Source organism: Schistocerca serialis, chromosome 3 (genome assembly GCF_023864345.2).
Source record: "Schistocerca serialis cubense isolate TAMUIC-IGC-003099 chromosome 3, iqSchSeri2.2, whole genome shotgun sequence".
In the NCBI taxonomy this organism is placed as follows: Eukaryota; Metazoa; Arthropoda; class Insecta; order Orthoptera; family Acrididae; genus Schistocerca; species Schistocerca serialis.
This window is the reverse complement of record NC_064640.1, coordinates 904463845-904484569: the sequence shown is the minus strand read 5'-3', so window position 1 is coordinate 904484569 and position 20725 is coordinate 904463845. Positions and strand designations below refer to the sequence as shown.

At 40.3% G+C, this 20725-nt stretch overlaps 1 protein-coding gene across 2 annotated transcripts in view; it reads left to right on the top strand.

Moving 5' to 3' along the window:
- LOC126471158 (protein seele-like) overlaps positions 1–20725 on the top strand; it is a 96698-nt gene that overhangs the window by 69588 nt on the left and 6385 nt on the right. For both annotated transcript variants that reach the window (XM_050099261.1, XM_050099260.1), the window contains one exon: positions 13566–13681. In XM_050099261.1, coding sequence (XP_049955218.1) covers positions 13566–13681 — 116 coding nt within the window. The remainder of the gene's footprint in view (positions 1–13565; positions 13682–20725) is intronic.

Below are 20725 nucleotides of genomic sequence, written 5' to 3'. Positions count from 1 at the left end.
GTTCCTTTCATAAACAAGACTTCTAGCCCCTCCAAACTTTTCCCCTGCTCCGCCTTCTCCTCATCTGCAGCATCCTGTTGCTGCCTCTGATATACCTGATTTCCATGTCATCAAATTGCTGCAGGTACTTGCCCCACCTTGTTAATCGTAGGTGTCCAAGGCAGCACCTTTTCATAAAACTAAGCACCTTATTACCTGTCAGAACTATGGTATAGTTTCCCAGTAGGGAACTTTCAAGCTTCTGAAAACCACACACTATAACCAGCACTACCTTTTTGGCCACACAGTAATTGTGCTCTGCCACTGTCAGCATGCTACTTCCAAATACCGCTTCAACTTTTCTGTGGTTGTCTGCATAATAGTTTGCAGCTGAAATCCACATTCCCCACCTCGTCGAGACTGGTTCAGGTGGCAGAGGACAGTCGGGGTGAGCAGTCTTGAAAGCTTTGATGAAAACCTTCTTTGTTGTAGATATAAGTCTGTTGACATCTGGCAATGTGGCTCTGACCTCTTCAGCGACTCGATGGCTACCATGAGCCAGACACGTGAAGTGAATAATTTTAGTGTAAAACACCTGGAGACACTCTGCGGCCTTCAGCATATATGCAGCACTATCCATAACAATGACCAAAACCTTGTTCTCCCCACGTTTCTGATCTTCACTTCTCCATAGCACACCTGAAAGAAAATCAAAAGATTTTATTATTGGCTCAGGACATGCTGTGAAAAACTAATTATTGGCTTGGTATAGCGTGTGAAAAACTGCACTCTTATATTACCTATAATTTATTGTAAACTATTCAATATTGTTGAAACTTACACAATACTTCCTGCACTGCGTGTGCAATCAGGGCGTGTGTTATTCATTCCACTTCTTTGCACAGTATGAGGTGTCCTTGTCCAGCCTCGTCAGCCGACGAGTGTTTTCCCACTGTGACGTGCACTGTGTACCAACCGCAAGAATCAGTGGTTTCATCAATGGATAGCCAGACTGGAGAATCATCCATGTCTTTCCTAATATTCTCCAATGTCTATAATAGAGAAACTAAATTAAAAAATACACATAAACATGTGGACACTACATAAGAGACATATGCACGAAAACAAACTATATCTGTTTTAGCACCTACCTATGTTTTTTGCAGTGAATGTTTCAAGACAGACTGTCTCCTCCTCAAATTCTTTCTTCCTTTGTTGAAAAACTTCACTCACTTTAAATTTAGTTTTTTTTACATTCAAGTAACAATGTTCATTTTACAAAAATACACATTCAAACATAATTTAAATTTATTTTTCGAGTCTCTCTCTCTCTCTCTTTCTCTCTCTTTCTCTTTCTCTTTCTCTTTCTCTTTTTTCTTTTTTTTCCTAATTAAATGACTATTATTGTGGTTCATGTATATACCAAATTATATCCAATATCCATCGACTTTCGCATACCTAAATTCATAAAAATTCCCCTTACATTTTCATACAATGGGTTCACATAGTTCTTTCTGAGCGTTGACTCGTGATGAGTATCTTTTCTGTGTATTTTTTCAAGAAGGTCCTTAATCCTTCATTCTCCAGCTTATTAAAGGGGATGTTTGCTTTTATTAAAGCCTCGCAAAGATCTTCATTGAACACATTTTTGTTGTCCATATGCTTCGAAAATGATCTCAATGGTTGCTGTGAAATTTTTCACTGTGTCTTGGTTATGTTGTTCTGGTGCTGAGATGTCTTTTTATGCTGATCCAGTTGAAATTTTTTCTGAATCCTGACCTAAAGTGTAGGAGAGGTGAATAAATATCAACAAGTATGTACAATTGTACAAAAATGTAAGAGAAAAATGTGTACCTGCAAGATGGTTACTCAAAGAAGTTAATTAAGGCTACAAATAAGTTTCTAAAAATTGGAAATTCGATCCCCTCACAACATTTAACATTTTTTTTCTTTTTTTAAATTTGCAAGAATGCCGAAGGTAATTCCTAAAGGTTTTTCCCCCCAATTGGTATAAAGAAAACATTCTCAAATTTACAAATTAACTTAATAATTGTTTTAATTTCCTGGAAAAATTATTGAAAAAAAATAAACAAAATTAAACTTACCTCTTTTTCACATAGTTGGCAGAATATTATTTTTCCGTCAGCACGGAAACACATGCAAGAATGATTCATATTCCAAAATGCCAACAGTAACTAGTAGGGCATTGTTGGCATACTGCAGAGATCAGGTGAGCGACCTGAACACGCATTAACTGCGGGCAACAAATACCGAAGCACATTTCTACTCCGATAATCCATCTTGCAACAATGAACCATCACAAGTCTTTAGCATCCTTATCCGAGAGACTACCTAAGTGGAAGAACAAGACTATGTCCCTCCATAACAGAGGTGTGCGGTGACATATAATGGTGGGTATGCTGAAAAAAATATTTTGAACTTTGGGACAATTTACGGAAAGGATCAGAAATGAGATTCTATTACTCACACATAACACCATATTTATTGATACATGTACTTGACAAATTGCAATTAATGAACTAGATTTTATAATTATCTACATAACTGAATTAATGTTAATTTTTATTTTTATGTAAATTCCATTGTTCTTTCTTGCCTGGTGAACTTTGGTGTGATTTAATTCTTCTTAATGCAGAAAAATATCTTTCTATAGCTGCAGTTGTGCTTGGGTCAGTAACAACAAGTAAATCTAGTTTATACACTTCAGGTAGAGCTGTATCTAATTGTCTGGTCTTCAGTGATCTCACAAGTTCATATGGGTGATCATTACTAAAGTTTTCATATGCATATAACACAGATCGTTCATTTTTCAGTCGAACGGAATCAAACACATCCTTATGAGTTTGCCTCAGTTTTTCAAATGCAGATGTAGGGAAATTTGTTCTGTACATTTCATACATCTTTGGCTCCAACAAAGATATGAATTCAAGTTGATACAATAATTCAAACCTTTCTTCAATTTGCACAACAATATCACAATAGAGGGACCTTCTTAAAATGGAGGGATGTACATCACAACGCTGCCATTTAGCAGGAGATTCATCTTCAGCATTTTGTGCCCGAGTGTCACTCCACACCAAATCATCCTGGTTTCCAAGGTTCAGTATTTCTCTTTTCGTATCTTGGATCTTTTGTGATCAATACAGGATATCTAGGTGTTTAGACTGAAGAATATTTAAGAGTACACCTGTGAAACAAAAAATTCTGCTGAATGTCAGTAGCAAAAAGTTGTTTCAGTGCTAGTCAGAAATTTCAAAAATCCTTGAGCTGCAATTACTGTTTCATTGCCCCAGTTTGAGCTTTCATCCAGTATGTGTTCAAAGAATTCAACAAATGAGGTTCGCTGATCTTTCACAGTGTGAACCAAACGGGATGAAAAATTTCATCATATTGGGATGTCTTGGCATTCTTTTCACTGTAAATTTGTGTACTTCATGCATTCTTTTTGAGGATTTGTGGAAAAATGACCCCAAACCTGTTAGCGTCTGAAAAAATATTCTGCATTCTTTTATGCAAGAAACTGACTGAGACTGAACTAGATTTAAGCTGTGGCTCAGACAATGAACAAATATGGCCTTTGGATATAGTTCTTGAACTTTAGCTCTTAGTCCACCCGAATGGCCGGTCATCACAGCTGCACTGTCAAATATTTGAGCAACCAACTGAGGACTTAAATCAAATTCTTCTACAATCTTGACCACATGCTGAAGCAACCCACTGGATGTTCTATCTGCACTAGTATCTGTAAATGAGATGAAGCTTTCATGAACTTCTCCAGTTTCAGAATTCACATTTGCCTTAGTGTCGTTAGGAGTTGAGAAGAATTCATCATATCTGATGTTTTGTCTAATAACAAAGCAACAAATGTTGACTGTGTAATTTCTTCTTTAATTTTTTTTTTATTAGAATTACTTCACTGGCAGCAAGTATTATGTCATTTTGTATTCTGTTTGAAGTTCCACGAAATATTCTGGGTATCTGAAGATGATTACTTAATGTAGCATCATACTGAGATAGTAACTCAATGACACCCAAGTAAACACCGTTGTTCAGAGAATCTTCTCCCTATGATGTCCACGAAATGGAGGCTCGTGAACAGCAATAACACGTACAATGTCCATTAATCTTTTCAGCACTTCTCTAGTTTTCCTAACAGATTCATTATGATGTGCAATATCAGTCTGTAACTGTGTATCGAGCTAAATATCTATACTCGTAGTGCCAAAAGTTTTATGTTGCAGCACCGATAAAATGTGAGAATGAGATTTCTCGTTGTTCTGTATGGCATTGTGCAAGTTATTGAGACTATTATATCCATTGTTTGACCATACAGTTTCTTCTTTTGCGAACAATAAAAATGGCCAGCAAAAAAGTTGGTTAAGCATCGAGCTCCCTGCGATCCCGTCTGTCCTGCTATATTGAGAAATTTGGAAATGTCGAACGTATTCTTCGCTTTTATCTTTACAAGCTGCCTTCAGATTAGGCAGTTCTGAGCAAGGTCTACCAGATTGCACAATTTCTTGTTTTTAGTTTAGACCCCTTAATGGAAATACAATGTCTTGTTTCCTCCTATTCTGCATTCTGTCTTGCACTTCAAGAAACACACTTCTGTGATGACCACTCTCCAACATTTTGTGGTTATTGGGCAGTCTCTCAGAACCATGCTGGCCCTGGGCTAGTGTCTGGCAGTGGTCTGCACTTTGGTTCACTTCAATGTCATTATTGACTGAATCCCCCTATGTACCAATTTGGAAGTGATAGTAGCTTGACTGCAAATGACTCAGACAATCGCCATTTGCAATGTCTACCTCCCTGCAGGTAGGCCACTTCCTTATGTTGAACTGTCTACTTTAATTCAGCAACTCCCGCCCCCCTTTCTTCTCCTCAAGGACTTCAGTGCCCACCGCCTACTGTAGGGAGGGGGGGAGGGGGAGGAGGGGGTGACCTTTAAACGGGTAGGGGTACCCTAATTGTCCAGCTTATTACAGACTTTGGTTTGTGTCGCCTCAGTGACGGTTCCCCTACTCACTTCAGTGCCAGTCATGGCACCTTTACTGCTATCGATCTCACGATCTCCTCCCCTGCTCTTGTGGCTTCCCTACATTGGTCATCCCATGATGATCTTTGTGACAGTGACCACTTTCTGGTGATACAATCATTCCCCTACTGCAGCCAGGCAGACATGCCCCCACGTTGAGCATTCTGCAGGGCCAATTGGCCTCTATATATGTCTGCTGTGCTCTTAGATACTTCCCTCTCGAATTGCATTGATGCGATTGTGCAAGCCATCTCTGTCACTATTCTTCATGCTGCTGGCACTGCTGCTCCCTATCCACAGGTCCCCCTCATAGTTGACTGGTACTGTGGTGGACCAAGAATGTCACAGTCGTTGTCCAGTACCACCAATGTGCACTGCAGCAATTTAAATGAGACCCTTCACAGGCCAACCTCCTCACCTTTAAGCATCTCCATGCTAGGGCTCATTACTTTATTAAGCAGATTAAAAAAGAATGCTGGAAGCACTATGTTTCCTCCCTGGGGACGTATGCCTCTGCATCACAGGTTTGGTCCTAGGTTCGTAGTCTTCTGGCCACCACTGACTGTCAACTGTCCAAGGTCTTAACTTGCAAGGTGTTCTGTACACTGATCCATTGGTCCTAGCAAAACACCTTGTGATACACTTTGTGATGGTATCGGTGTCCTGTTTCTATCCTGCTACCTTTCTCCAGCAGAAACGCCAAGTTGAACAACCCCCTTCTGTTTCAGCCCGCACCATGCTGAACCCTATAATGACCCCTTCTCTGAATGAGATTTCTTACAGGCTCTTACCTCTTCACGGGACACAGCCTCAGGTGCGGATTCCATCCACAACCAGATGATCCAACATTTAGATGTTACACAGAGCAACATCTCTTCAGGGTTTTCAACTGCATTAGGGTCACAGGTGCTTTCCCATCGCAACGGCAAGACGGTATAGTTATCCCTATTCTTAAGCCCAGGGAGAATCCAATGTCATTCGACAGCTACTGGCCTATTAGACTGATGAATGTACTTTTTATACTACTCGAGAGGATGTTTAGCTTCAGATTGTTGGGTCCTTGAATCTCGGGGTCTTTTGTCCCCATATCAGAGTGGCTTCTGGGATGGAATATCTCAAACTGACCATTTACTGAAATTAGAAACTGCAATCCAACAGGCTTTTACTAACTGCCGGCACTTTGTCGTGGTCTTCTTTGACCTACAAAAGGCATACGACATGGCCTGGTGCCATCACATTTTAGTTACTCTCCATGACTGGGGCTTTTGCAGCCACCTTCCAATTTTTATTCACAAGTTTTTATCCCACCAGCTCTTTCGGGTTCGAGTTGGCACTTCACTCAGCACCCCTCAGATTCAGGAGAATGGCATCTTACAGAGTACCGTATTAAGTGTCGCACCCTTCCTCACAGCCATCAATGGGCTGGTAACCTCTGTTAGGCCTCTGGTTACCCCAGCATTGTATGTCAATGATTATTGCATCTGGTGCAGCTCCCACTTGGTAGTGCCTACTGAGCGCTGCCACCCATAGCTTTCAGATTTCTCTATCCAAAATGTGGGTTATGCATTTTTGTCAGCCCATAGCATACCCCAATCCAGAGCTTTATTTAGGTGACCAGCTCCTAGATGTTGTAGCACAGTCCCATTTCTTGGGCCGTATTTTTGATAAAAAGCTGGTGTGGCTGCCCCATATTCGCCACCTGAAGACTACGTGCATGCAGAAGCTTAATGCTGTCTGCCTCCTGGCCCACACATCTTGGGGTGCAGACTACGCTGCTCTTCTCCATCTTTACCATGCTGTGGTCTTGTCCACTCTACATTATGGAAGTCAAGTTTATGGCTCAGCGGCTCCTTCCACTTTGGAAATACTTGATCCAGTTCACCATTGTGGGGTGTGTCTGGTTGTTAGTGCCTTTTTCACTAGTCCCGTGGACAATCTCCTCACAGAAGCTGGTTTCTCAGGCCTCCCTTCACAGTCTTTTACGAGGTGCATTCAAGTTCTAAGGCGTCCGATTTTTTTTCTAATTAACTGCTCACCCGAAATCGATGAAACTGGCGTTACTTCTTGACGTAATCGCCCTGCAGACGTACACATTTTTCACAACGCTGACGCCATGATTCCATGGCAGCGGCGAAGGCGTCTTTAGGAGTCTGTTTTGACCACTGGAAAATCGCTGAGGCAATAGCAGCAGGGCTGGTGAATGTGCGGCAACGGAGAGTGTCTTTCATTGTTGGAAAAAGCCAAAAGTCACTAGGAGCCAGGTCAGGTGAGTAGGGAGCATGAGGAATCACTTCAAAGTTGTTATCACGAAGAAATTGTTGCGTAACGTTGGCTCGATGTGCGGGTGCATTGTCTTGGTGAAACAGCACACGCGCAGCCCTTCCCGGACGTTTTTGTTGCGGTGCACAAAGGAATTTGTTCTTCAAAACATTTTCGTAGGGTGCACCTGTTACCGTAGTGCCCTTTGGAACGCAATGGGTAAGGATTACGCCCTCTCTGTCCCAGAACATGGACACCATCATTTTTTCAGCACTGGCGGTTACCCGAAATTTTTTTGGTGGCGGTGAATCTGTGTGCTTCCATTGAGCTGACTGGCACTTTGTTTCTGGATTGAAAAATGGCATCCACGTCTCATCCATTGTCACAACCGACAAAAAGAAAGTCCCATTCATGCTGTCGTTGCGTGTCAACATTGCTTGGCAACATGCCACACGGGCAGCCATGTGGTCATCCGTCAGCATTCGTGGCACCCACCTGGATGACACTTTTCGCATTTTCAGGTCGTCATGCAGGATTGTGTGCACAGAACCCACAGAAATGCCAACTCTGGAGGCGATCTGTTCAACAGTCATTCGGTGATCCCCCAAAACAATTCTCTCCACTTTCTCGATCATGTCGTCAGACCGGCTTGTGCGGGCCAGAGGTTGTTTCAGTTTGTTGTCACACGATGTTCTGCCTTCATTAAACTGTCGCACCCACGAACGCACTTTCGACACATCCATAACTCCATCACCATGTGTCTCCTTCAACTGTCGATGAATTTCAATTGGTTTCACAACACGCAAATTCAGAAAACGAATGATTGCATGCTGTTAAAGTAAGGAAAACATCGCCATTTTAAGTATTTAAAACAGTTCTCATTCTCGCCGCTGGTGGTAAAATTCCATCTGCCGTACGGTGCTGCCATCTCTGGGACGTATTAACAATGAACGCGGCCTCATTTTAAAACAATGCGCATGTTTCTATCTCTTTCCAGTCCGGAGAAAAAAAATCGGAGGCCTTAGAACTTGAATGCACCTCGTAATTTGTTCAGACTCCATGAGCAGCCTGCAGGCTATCAACTGATATTACTCTTGTCAACCTTTGGTCTCTGCTGTCCGTGACCTTCTCTCCACCCTTGGCTGTGCCGCGTGCTCAGTTGTCTTTCTCTGGGTCCAAAGTCATGTGGGTACCCCAGGGAATGAACTGGCTAACAATCCGGCTAAAAAAGCTGACACTTACCCTCCATTCCCTTTCATCACTCCAGCTATGGACGTGCATATCTGCGTCACTAGTCCCACGGACAATCTCCTCGCAGAAGCTGGTTTCTCTTTGCACAAAAGTGGAATGACATCTGGTATGCTGCTGCTCTCAGCAATAAATTCCTCACAATCAAGAAGACTACTGTGGTCTGGTGCTCTTCCTTCTGTGCCTCTCAGAAGGAGTCTTCTGTTTTATGCCGTCTATGCATTGGTCATACCAGGCTCACCCATTGTTTCCTCCTTCGTAACGAACCACCCCCACAATGTGGTTGTGGAGCCAAACTGACGGTATCCCACATATTGGTGGAATGTCCCTTTCTTTTGGCCCTTCATGCTAAGTATAGTCTTCCAGATTCCTTAAATTTAATACTAGCAGATGATTCACAGATGGTTGAATTGATCCCCAGTTTCCTTCATGAAAGTGGTTTTTATTTCCAGATATAAAGTTTTGCTTTACTCCTGGAATAAGGCTAGGTGGTTGTGGTAAGTGCCTCGCTTCATATTTTCTCAGTCTAGGACCCCATAACCACTCCCCCGTGGAAAGCGTGCTCCTTTTTTTTTTCCAGTTTTTAGATTCAGTCTAACCTTTAATGCCTGTTATTGTATGTATTTTAACTTCCTTGTTTTGTAGTGAGATGCCCCTGGCTGGTTTTGTCCACTTTTAGCAGATCCTCTTTGTTGTGTGAGTAACTTTGGGATCGCAGGACTGATGACCTTGCTGATTGGTCCCATAAACCCTCTCAACCAATCAATCAAGAAATAACAAAAGTGTAAAAATGCTGAAAACAACAATAAAACTTGTCCAGAAATGAATCATAAATATAGAAAAAATACAGAAAAATTGATGGAGGAAAAAGATATCTTGAGATAGGTACAAAATTGAAACAGGGTAACATAGGTGTTGCACACAAACACACTCATAAATAATCATTTTAGGGAACACAGAACAAGAAGCACAGTGATCAGTGATGGAGAAGGTGACTGAGTAATAGTAGCAGAAAAAAGGGAAGATGGAAACAATTTGGGCCACCTGAAAAGTAGACTATGATGCAAGAAGAAGATAGGATAGATTGAGTACATATATCTGAATTTCAATAAGCTTTATGTGAATTTGGAAGGAATAAATAAATTTTTAGACCCTTATGAAATACTAGGAGAACTTTTATGGACATCAGGCCAAAGCAATAGCTGAATAAGCCCGTAAATCAAATTTACGTAACTGGTGAAATGCTGTCATGTTTTGAGAAGAATGTAATTGTTAAACTTCAGATGAAAGCCATAATGGACATATATGAGAACTACCATAGAAACATTTTAGTGCCATATGTATCAAAAATACTCACATGAGTGCATTCTTCAAAAAGTATGGAGATGGAAGAGTGGAAGTTGATTGAAAGAGGAGCAGTTTTGTTTTATGGGGAGCAGGGGCACTTGATAAGCAATTGTTGCTCTGCAGTTAATAATAGAGGGCAGATTAAGGAGAAACACAGAAACGTACAGTGCATTTTTAGATTTAAAGGAGGCAATTGATAATAGACGGCCCTGATAGAATGGTACTAAAGACCAAAAACAAGAAAGGCATACAGCAGGATTGCTCATATTCATCACTGATATTTAATTTGTTATTTGAAGAGGCAGTAAGAGAAGTAAAGGACTTTCTTGATGTGAGAGTTGTTTGTCATGGACAGAAAATGTGTATGATATTGTCTGCTGGTGAGATAAGAATAGCAGTGGTTGTTATAAGTGAACAGAAACTGAGTTGAGGCCTTAGTGAAGTGGAATTAATGTATTCTTATGGCTATAGTATGCACATAACCAAAAAGAAATTGAAGGTAATGGTGGGTGCAAAATATGCACATGCTGGATGGCTAAATAATTAACATGGACAAGTGATTTTGTCATCTTACAAGTGGAACATATAAAGAAGGAATACACAAAAAAGACATAGTAGCAGGGTTTATAAAGGCAAAAGTATTTTCTGTAAAAAGAAACAGCTTTTAACATCCAAAAACCTTAAGACCACAAAAAAGTGTCATGATAAGCTATGTTTGGAGCACAGCTCTGTATAGTTACAAAACATGGACAATGGGGACAACTGACATGAACACATTATAAGCTTTTTTGAAATGTAGTTTTACATGAGACTTTGGAAGATGGGGTGGACTGATCAAATAAGGTCTGAAAATGGGTCTCAATGAGTCAATGAGGAGAAAAAGCTTAGTAAATAACATAACAAATCAAAGAGGGGGAATGGATGGGCACATAGTAAGATGTGAGTCATTATTAGAAACTGTAGTTAAAAGGCTGATGGAAGGAAAGAATCACAGGGGCAGGCCTAGATATAAGACAGAGCAGTGATGATGTAGGATACAGCAGTTATGTTGAAATGAAGAGAGTAGCTGGCATTCGAAAGGAACGGAGAACTGCACAGACCGTGCTTAAAGTAGATGACTGAAACACCGAAAAACAAACACTGTCCTAGCACTAGATACTGGTACATGCCATTAAAGCTTATGAACAATGGAGACTTATGGATATTAATGTAAGTAGTAAAGGTAACACTGTGCTAAACAGCAGAGTCACTGAATCATCTAAAAGCCCATAGAGAAGACAGAATTTGCTAACTATGAGAAGCATCATTTTCATTTCACATGTGACTCCTGTGCCCCCCCCCCCATACACACACAAAAACACCTGTGTGGCTACATTCTGCTGGCGCAGCAGCTCTGTAACTCAACTGTGGTGAGGAGCTGGGTTTGGGGGAAACAAGGAAGGAGGCATAGACAAGGAGGGAGGGTTGGAGTAGGATGGCTCAATTGTGTAGATGGATTTGCAGCCTCAGTCTCGCCCCCTGCCCCCACACCCACCTCCACCACTGCCATAAGACAGTGCGTGCGCCCACCCACACACACACGCACACACACACACACACACACACACACACACACACACACTCTCTCTCTCTCTTTTTCTCTCTCTCTCTCCCCCCGCCCCCCCCCTCTCCCATACTCTTGATTCCTATTTCTCATAGCTGTCAGCCACCCTTTCCCAACCCTTGCTCTTGCTCTTCACCTCTTTCCTCTCCTTGTCCAGTGTGTGTAAAGAATTTATCCAAAAGCCAGCAAGGTTTTTAGTCTTGTTTATGTGCATAGTAATAACTCAGTGTCTCTACTATTTGGTGAGTAGTTATCTTTATGTCTTAAATTATTTACATAAAGATCCTTGTAAACCTATATCACAGATCCATTTTGTAGTACAGTTTTAACTTTACATTATGGCTGAAGTTGGAAAAGAGGAAAAGTAAAGAAGTAGAACATTAATGAGACAAAAACCACGAATATTGCTTTACTGTTGAATTTGGAGAGAGAACATTTTTGCTGTTATCACTGTGATGTTACAGAAATAATAATAGAAAGTGCTTCTCCTAGTGTTTAAGTCGGCATTGTGCTGAATTGCATGTAAGATATACTGGTGGAAGGTTTGTTCCCATATGTAGATTTTAGCTGTGGAAAAGTAACTTAAAAAAATGGTTACACAGAATGAGACATATCAGATCAATTATTATGAAATAACAGGTTTTTGATGCATAAGGTGAGTTACTGAGGTATGTCTAGCTTGAAAAACTAGTAAAGATGAGACAGTGTGTGGTAGATGACTTTGTTTATTGAATAGCTAGCATCCTTAGCAAACATGAAATTGCATACCATGATAGAACATAAACGTAAATTATTGATACATATGAGGAAATAGGAAAAAAACTAAGGACAGATCCTTAAGATACTTCAGGACTTTAAAGTCTACAATCAACTGTTACACATACAAAAATACCAATATGAAACCTCTTTTTGTCTACAAATTCCAAATAATCATTTGCGATATGCAATGTACCTCAAATTGCTGAGTGGCAGTTTTGAAATGTAAATTTTCTTTTCTTCATGACAAAGTTGCAGAGATGCTCTCCAATTCTGTGGAATATTACTTTCTTAACATCATTGGAGTATGCAGTTACAAGGTGGACAAGACAACAGTTTGTCCAGTCTGCTGTTTCCCTAGTTGTACTAGGATACATCAATTACAGTTATCATTTTTTCATTTATTTTATTCAAATAGCGTGGTATTTGTGATATGTAAGTGTGCTTAATTGACTATCGCAGCCTTGAAATAGTCTTCTGGAAATGGTGCACGTCTGTTAAAGTGTTGTATCAAAGGAAAATTCATTGCAGAAAACTAGTCAATTATGAGACAGAATTGCTGGTCAGTGTTTCCCTTGAGGAGGCAAACTGTGTAATGCATCTGAGAGACACATGTAAAAGTGAAAAATGACACACTGCCTAGAGTTTAGAACTAATAATTCCTAGTTTGGGGGTGAGAGGGGGATAGGTTGGGGAAGGTTAAAAAGAAAGGGTGGATTAATCGAATGCCAGGATGAGACAGGCCCACCAGTTGTGAGGATGGCTGTACCTCACTGCAGAGCGACTTGTCTGGTGTGTGAGTGACTGCCTTTCCTTTTTAATCTTCTCCAAACCACCCCTCTCTCTTCCCCAAGAAAAGAACTATAGTTCTGAAAGCAAAGTAATGTTACACTCTTACTTTCACATGTGCCTATCAGTGGCACTACACATTTCACCTCTTAAAGGGAATTACTAGCTTATAAATTGTTGCTTTTGAAAGAGTAACTGCTTTTATTTATTTTGTGAACTGTTTTGGCAGTCACATTTGTTTAGGTAAGGAACTGAAAGAAATGGTTTTGATTTCACCTGCTCCTTGACGAAAACAATGGTACTCAAGTGACTAAAGCAGTGGAGCAATCGTAGTTTTTAGTTATTTCCCGTATTCCTTCACAGACATTACAAAAATCAGAATAATTTGTATGGCTACATACTTACATTGCAAAAGCCTACCTCTCAGTTGTTTCTTGTCACTTAATAAGTGCAGAGGGAATTAATAAAATAATTAAATGTAGTCATATGTGATATTAATTTTGAATATTTTGATCTGCTTTTCAGTGTGTCAAAAGCTAGTTGAGGAAATCGAATTTGAAGTGCAAAAAGTAGACCCACGGAAGAAGGTCGATGTGGGCAGCTACAGAATTGATGCGAATGGAAATCAGGATCAGAGAGCAGTGTGTATATTAGATTTAGTGTAGTTTAGTTATTTGCATGTTCCATTGATCATAATTGTAACCTCTTGCTATGGTATCCGATGGGTCACTTATACAATTATAATACACATTCTCATGGAAAATTATTTACACAACTTTTTCTACAGTGTACAAGGAGTTGACATACAGATATGCTTCCAGTTTGTGTTTGAAGTTAATTTTATCCTCTATTAAGTTCTTTATATTTCTGGGTATGTGGTCAAAGATTTTTATGGCCAACTGCCTCACTTCTTTGTGGACCACCCTAAGGCTGAGTTATGGATAGTGTACGTCATTTCTGATCCCATTTATGAATGCTGCTGCTGTTTTCAAAGTATAGGTGATTGTCAACATCAAACTTCGTAAGGGAGTAAGTGTTCTATAAGGCTGTTGTCAGTATGTCCAACTGTTTAAATAGCTGTCTACAGTAGGCTCTATTGTGAACACAACATATTAGTCTTAGTATACACTTGCGTACAGTACACACTTCTTCTCCAGTGATGAGTTCTCAGAATATGATGCCATAAGATATATATTAATGAAAATAGGAAAAGTAAATCAATTTTTTGAAATTTTTTTTCTCCAAAGTGTGGTATTGTCTTGCATTGTACAAAGATAGGAAACTATTTATTTACAGCTCGTACAAAATAGATACATGTTTCAAAGTTTTACTGACCTTCAAAGTAGTCACCATTATTGTGTATAAACCGTAGCCAGCGATGTGTAAGTCGTAGGATACTCTTAGCAGTGCCAGTTGTGTTGACAGTTCGAGCGGCGCGATCTATTGCCCAACGAATTTTTAGCAGTTCTGAAGCGAATGCCATGAAGTGTTTCCTTCAGTTTAGAAATAGAGTTGAATTTGCAAGTGCAGTAGGTGGTATAGCACTCATCAGCCCCATCAGTCCAACAAATCAGTAACAACTTGCACTGTATGTGCTTGAGCATTGTCCTGCAAAATGGTGGTCAGGTCCTGCAGAAAGTGTCATCACTTCCTTCTCTATGCTATTCATTTTTGGAATACACCCTACGATCAGCTTAGAGACAGAAGTGATGACACTTTCTGCAGGACCTGACCATCATTTTGCAGGACAATGCTCAATCATGTACAGTGCAAGCTGTTACTGATTTGTTTGACTGATGGGGCTGCTAAGTGCTATACCACCTACTGCACTCCCCCGACTTAAGCCCTCATGAGTTCATCTCAATTTCTAAACTGAAGGAAAGGCTTCACGGCATTTGCTTCAGAACTGCTACAAATTTGTCGGGCAATAGACCGTGCCACTCAAACTGTCAACACAACTGGCACTGCTAAGAGTATCCTACAACTTCCACATCATTGGCAGCGGGTTATACACAATGTAGGTGACTACTTTGAAGGTCAGTAAAACTTTGAAACACATATCTATTTTGTATGAGCTGTAAATAAATAGTTGCCACTATTAAAGTTCCAACCCTCATATTTATTCATCCATTGTCTACAAAAGCATCTTTTGCAAAGACATTGGACAAGTCAAGTTCTAAGTACGTGATTTCTAGACATACTTATTTAAGTTTAGAATAATACACATTATACATTAAGTATTTATATAACACACTTCATAAATTTAAATATTCATAAATGGAATAAAAGTTGGTATTATCCATAACACAGAGTTGGACATTTGACATTTAACGAGACCTTTAACACGTGACTTCCAGTTATGGTTCTTTTTGTAATGAGTGCCTGATAATTTAGAATATTCTGTTTCCTTTAATAATTTTACCCTTGTTGTGTTATTTATGATGGTGTGATCAGGCCTACTGCAGTATAGAATTGCATATACTGTTTTTTAGCTAAGTTCAGTGAGTATCTATTTGCAGAAAATAAATTATTAACTTAATTGACATTTTGAAGTGTAGTACATGCATCATCAGCAAAGAGAACTATTTCTGCTTTTTGGATATATGAAAACAGATCATTTATAAACAATAAGAACAATAGTGGACTCAATATTGATCTCTTTGGCACACCTGTAGTGATTATTTCTCATTCTGATGATCCTATTTCATTTTGTATACTTCCTGGAATTCTTAAGTTACCTTCTGCATTGTTTTAGTTAGTTAGAAGTTGCCAGCAAGACCTCTGTTCCCATAATAGTGTAGCTTCTCTGGTCACAGAATATTACCAATAATTAGTCATTTCAATTTTGTATAATATGATTTTTTAATTGAAGAATAACATTTTTGTGTGTGCATCCATATGAAATCCAAATTGAGACTGGATCCTATGGTTCTTGCATAGATAATCTTTTCCAGTACCTTTGAGGAGGAGGTAAGCATTAAGACTAGTCAGTAGTTACTAATATTTGCATTACTAACTTTTATTTTACAAACTCAGTCTGTTTAAACAGCCATTTTTGGTCAGAATGTCTGTGTTGTTACAAATAATACCAACAATGTCACCAAATCTCAACTACTGACATTTAAAACAGGCAGTTCTCATCACAACAATACGAATAGTGTACGTAATATCTCTTCAACAGAAAATGGTAACTGTAAATTCCTGGGTGTATATGTTGATGAAAATTTGCGGTGGACATACCACATTAATTTCGTATGCGGAAAAGTCAGTAGTGCCATATATCTCCTTAGCCAGCTCGCAAAGATAGTTCCTAGCCAAGCACTGAAATTAGTGTATTATGGAACACTTTACCCTTTTCTGAATTACAGAATTGAACTATGGGGTTGTGTAGCTGACGTACATTTAAAAAGAATACTACTGCTACAGAAAAGAGCAATAAGACTCCTCATGGTTTGTCAGGCATGTAAGTTATTTGCAGCTCCAACTTCACCTGCACGCCATACTGTTGCTCATCCACCTCTGGAACACCTTTTTTACAACCGTCCGTGAGCCACAGTGCCATTTAGGATCTGCATGGAGCGTGTCCTGGAGTCACTCGGTGTGGACCCAGTACGACTCCAAACCCAGGGTTTTAACCAGCTACCGCCCTGGTTACTGGAGAGGCCCAGAGTGATTTTAGATTTGGTGCAGTACAGGAGAGATAGCACTCCTGCTTCTGTTTTTAATGCGATATTCTCTAATATCTTATCTGAGTACCACAACCATGTAGCTGCTTTTTACAGTTGGGTGTAAGCAAAGGGACTCTGTTGGTTGCTCTGTCATTTTCCCGGATTGTGTCCTCAAGGTCAGACTGCCTCAAGAATTTACTGTCTTTGACGTAGAATTATATGCGATCTTGCGAGCATTGGAGCAGATGAGATGTTCTCCTGGTGTTAGATTTCTCATCTGCTCAGATTCTCTGAGCCCCCTTTACTCTCTCCAACGTTTGTACCCAGCAGATACAGTAACCCAGAATATCTAGGATGCCTTCCTACAACTACAGCGACTGAGGAAGGAGGTGTCTTTCTGCTGGGTACCTGGGCACATTGGAATTACGGGGATTGAAAGGGCGGATAGAGTGGCCAAGGAAGCATGTCATGATCCTCTGCTATTTTGATGTGCTATCCCCCTGCATGCTATCACCTCGCTGTTGAGGTACAAAGTCACGTGTCGATGGGAAGACAAGTGGCTGGCAGTGACCGATAACAAGCTTCATGTCATCAAGCTCATGTCACGGCTGTGGAGTACTTCCTTCCAGCCACGTCGGCAGGACAAGGTCCTTCTTATTCATCTTCGCATAGACCACAGCCCTATGACACGTGGATTCTTACTCTGGCAAGAGAACCCTCCAATGTGTGGTGCTTGTGGCATGCAGATCACAGTGCACCACATTTTATTGGGCTGCATTTTATTTGCCGACAAGCAGACTGCGGCAGGTTTGACAGCAGATCAAACGAATGTGGTTAGGGTTTTAAAGTTTTGTGAATTGTCCAACATTTTTAATAAGATTTTAGGCAGATGTTCTTAATGTTTCAAAGGGTGGCTGACACCCTAGATTTTTGTAAGTGGTCAGCCAGTCACATTTCCCTGTGCATTTCTTTTAGTTCTTCTGTGTTTTAATTTCTTGATTGGTTCTCTTCCCCCCTAATGGGTTTGAGTGCATGTGATACAGAGTGACTGTGTTGTCATTTCGGGTGCACTCGTGTACAACACTTTTAGTTCATCTACATATTTGTTTGTTTTTATAATTGTGAGGGTGCTGATGATGTTGCCATTGGGTGCCCATCAGATCCACACACACACACACACACACACACACACACACACACACACACACAGAGAGAGAGAGAGAGAGAGAGAGAGAGAGAGAGAGAGAGAGAGAGAGTGTGTGCGCGCATCTACAATTTCATATTACAGCTAAGATGACAATAAAAGGTTGACACCATCTGACATGAAGATTTGCATGCATGAATGAGAATTCATGGAATCTGACACTGTACAAAGTCAATAATAATATATTTAATTAATTAATTATTAGAAACACTGATTGCTATATTTATTCAGAAATCATTATATGTACTAAAGTTTTAAGAGTTCACAATCAATTTGTTACACTGATCAGACAGAGGCTCAGGGGGTGGATACATACACAGAAATCCAGGTCCAAAGCCAAATATCAAACATCAAGGTATCACAACCGGTTTATAAGATGATCAAAACAGAAACTGTGGTTTGATAACCTAAAGTCATGGCATGAACAAAAGTCAAAAGAAAAAATCACAGCATTGGTGTGGTGGTGCTTACCTGCCAGAGGTATTGCCAGCCACACCCTCCACTGGCTGTGGTGGCAGTAGTTGCTGGAGTTAGGCACTAGTGGCACTGAGACTTGGAGTGTTCATTCAATCTGCTCAATCTCCTAATTGTTATCAGCTAGGATTCAAGATCCCTCACCCATTTAACTGGTCCATAGGAATGGTAATGTCCAACTTAGAACTTGGACCAACAGTGAGGGGGAGGTGCTGTAGAAGTCCCTGCCAGAAGGTTCTGTGGCACCCCTGTTGATGGAGTAGTCTCCAATTCTGGTCCTGGTCCCAATGGTCAGAAGCTGCTACTGAAACCGTTGAGGCCTATGGAGGTGCCAGTTGAAGCTAGCATGGAATGACTGGCTCTGTTTCTGTTGGTGCCCAGGCCTATGCCCATGTGTCATCCAGCTTCTGTAGAGCTGGCAGAATGGTCTGTGGTTGTTGTGTGTCTTCTGGGCTCTCAGTGACAACCCTGTGCCTGAACTCTATTTCCAGTCTACTGAAAATTCTGTCAGATGGAATGAATGAGTCTCCAACAATGGGGAAACAATTTCAACAGGTTGAGATGAACTGCTATCTGTTCACAAGTACTAGCCAAAAAATTAAACAATACTATAACATCAAAATATGAAGAAGTCAGTTGTAATGACTTCAGAAGGTGTTTACTCAACATTCACTTTGTAGAAACTCACAAATAAAGCAATATATTATTTTGCACTGAAGAAAAAATAGGAAAAACTTAAATTTATGATGTTAGCCAGTGTGACAGAGTCAAGTAAGCATGTAGTAAATTCTGGCTTATATGAAATCCACTTCGTCCTCTTCCATTACATCAAAATTGCTCTGATTGTCATTTAGTCCATCGTCATACATACAGTCTTCTGTCATAGCAACATCAGCAGCCAGGAGCAGTTTTGGAGAACTGCAGCTTTTTGTTTGCGTCCCAGTTTTTTCCAAAGTGGAGATAGAAAAGTCGCCTGATATTATTCAGTTTTGGGTTCTTCAGTTGATACCCCTTTTCGGTATCTTCAGTGCAACTGTTCTGTCTGAAGTTTTTCCGCTTTTTGCACTGACTTTTTCGGTTCACCTATCTCACAGTTATAAAGTGGATCACCATGAACTAAAGTCACCTTCTTGTTCGTGGTACACATTGTTATTACTATTTTTTTCTGCTGGAGTTTGATAAGCCATTCTATTTGGGGATACCATCAGAAAGACAACAAATAACAGCAGGCATGAGTGGACAAGTTTATTCCACAACAAGAAAAAAAGCCAATAGAGAACAATACTATACACCAATGAATGATCTAGAGCAGCCACTGCGATGGCTGTCAGCAGAGTCCATTTATAACACCAAGGTTGGAGTGCTGTGAAGCAGAATCCCTTGTGTAATCCACTTCCAGAGTGGGGTTGTAATCCTGATGATGGTGATCTGAATGGTGTGGCATCATGGCACCAGTGATAGCAAAGTCCAAGAAGTACAGATACTGGAATGAAAGGCTGCATGTGCTTTTAAAGCCCCAGGCAGCATAGGAATATGACTGCTGTTGAGTCCACTGTTGCGTGGCTTAGTGTAATTGGCGCGGTACTGTCATGTAGCTATTTGATGTCGGCACACCAACTGGATGTTGCTATATTACCATGGATGTTGCTATGCGGATGGGCCATACTTGGGCTGTCCAGCTTGCCAGCACTGTGCCTGCGCTAATAACATCTGGCCGTGTGCTGTCTGAAGCGTGACCTGTGGTTACATGGCAGGCGGCACCATGGTGTAGGCATTGATGAGACCATACCTTCTCGAAATATGACCATGAATCATTTTTGCTACTTGAAGAAATTTAAATCTAGTTACCACTTTATGAGTTGGGTGGTGAAATTGTTTTTACCATGTACGTGTGTTCTCATGTGACTCATGGCTCTACCAACTGGTTAAGTTTTTGAAACAACTTATAAATTGGTGACTTAGGGGACAAAAAATAAGCACACTTCATCTCGGAATCTGAGATGCAACTTAAAAAAAGTGAACCTGTAGACTTAATCTGATATGAGGTCCAGTTTTCCGTTGCAGCATCAAATGTTTGAAATTGTGGCACCGTCAGGGTTAGGTTCATTGCTGCAAGTAGCTATTTCATCATTTGCTGGTTTTGCTGTTGTAATTGCTAGTTTTATGGTTATTGTATCCAACAAAATTCTTGAAACTACATTTGCTGATACAGTCGACTTTGCTGCCATAGTTTTACGAATTCTTGGTTCACACTCTTGTTTATGAACAAAACACACATGTATCTGTTCGTAGATTGTCACCTTCATCACCATTTTAGAGTTTGCACAAACTATACTTTA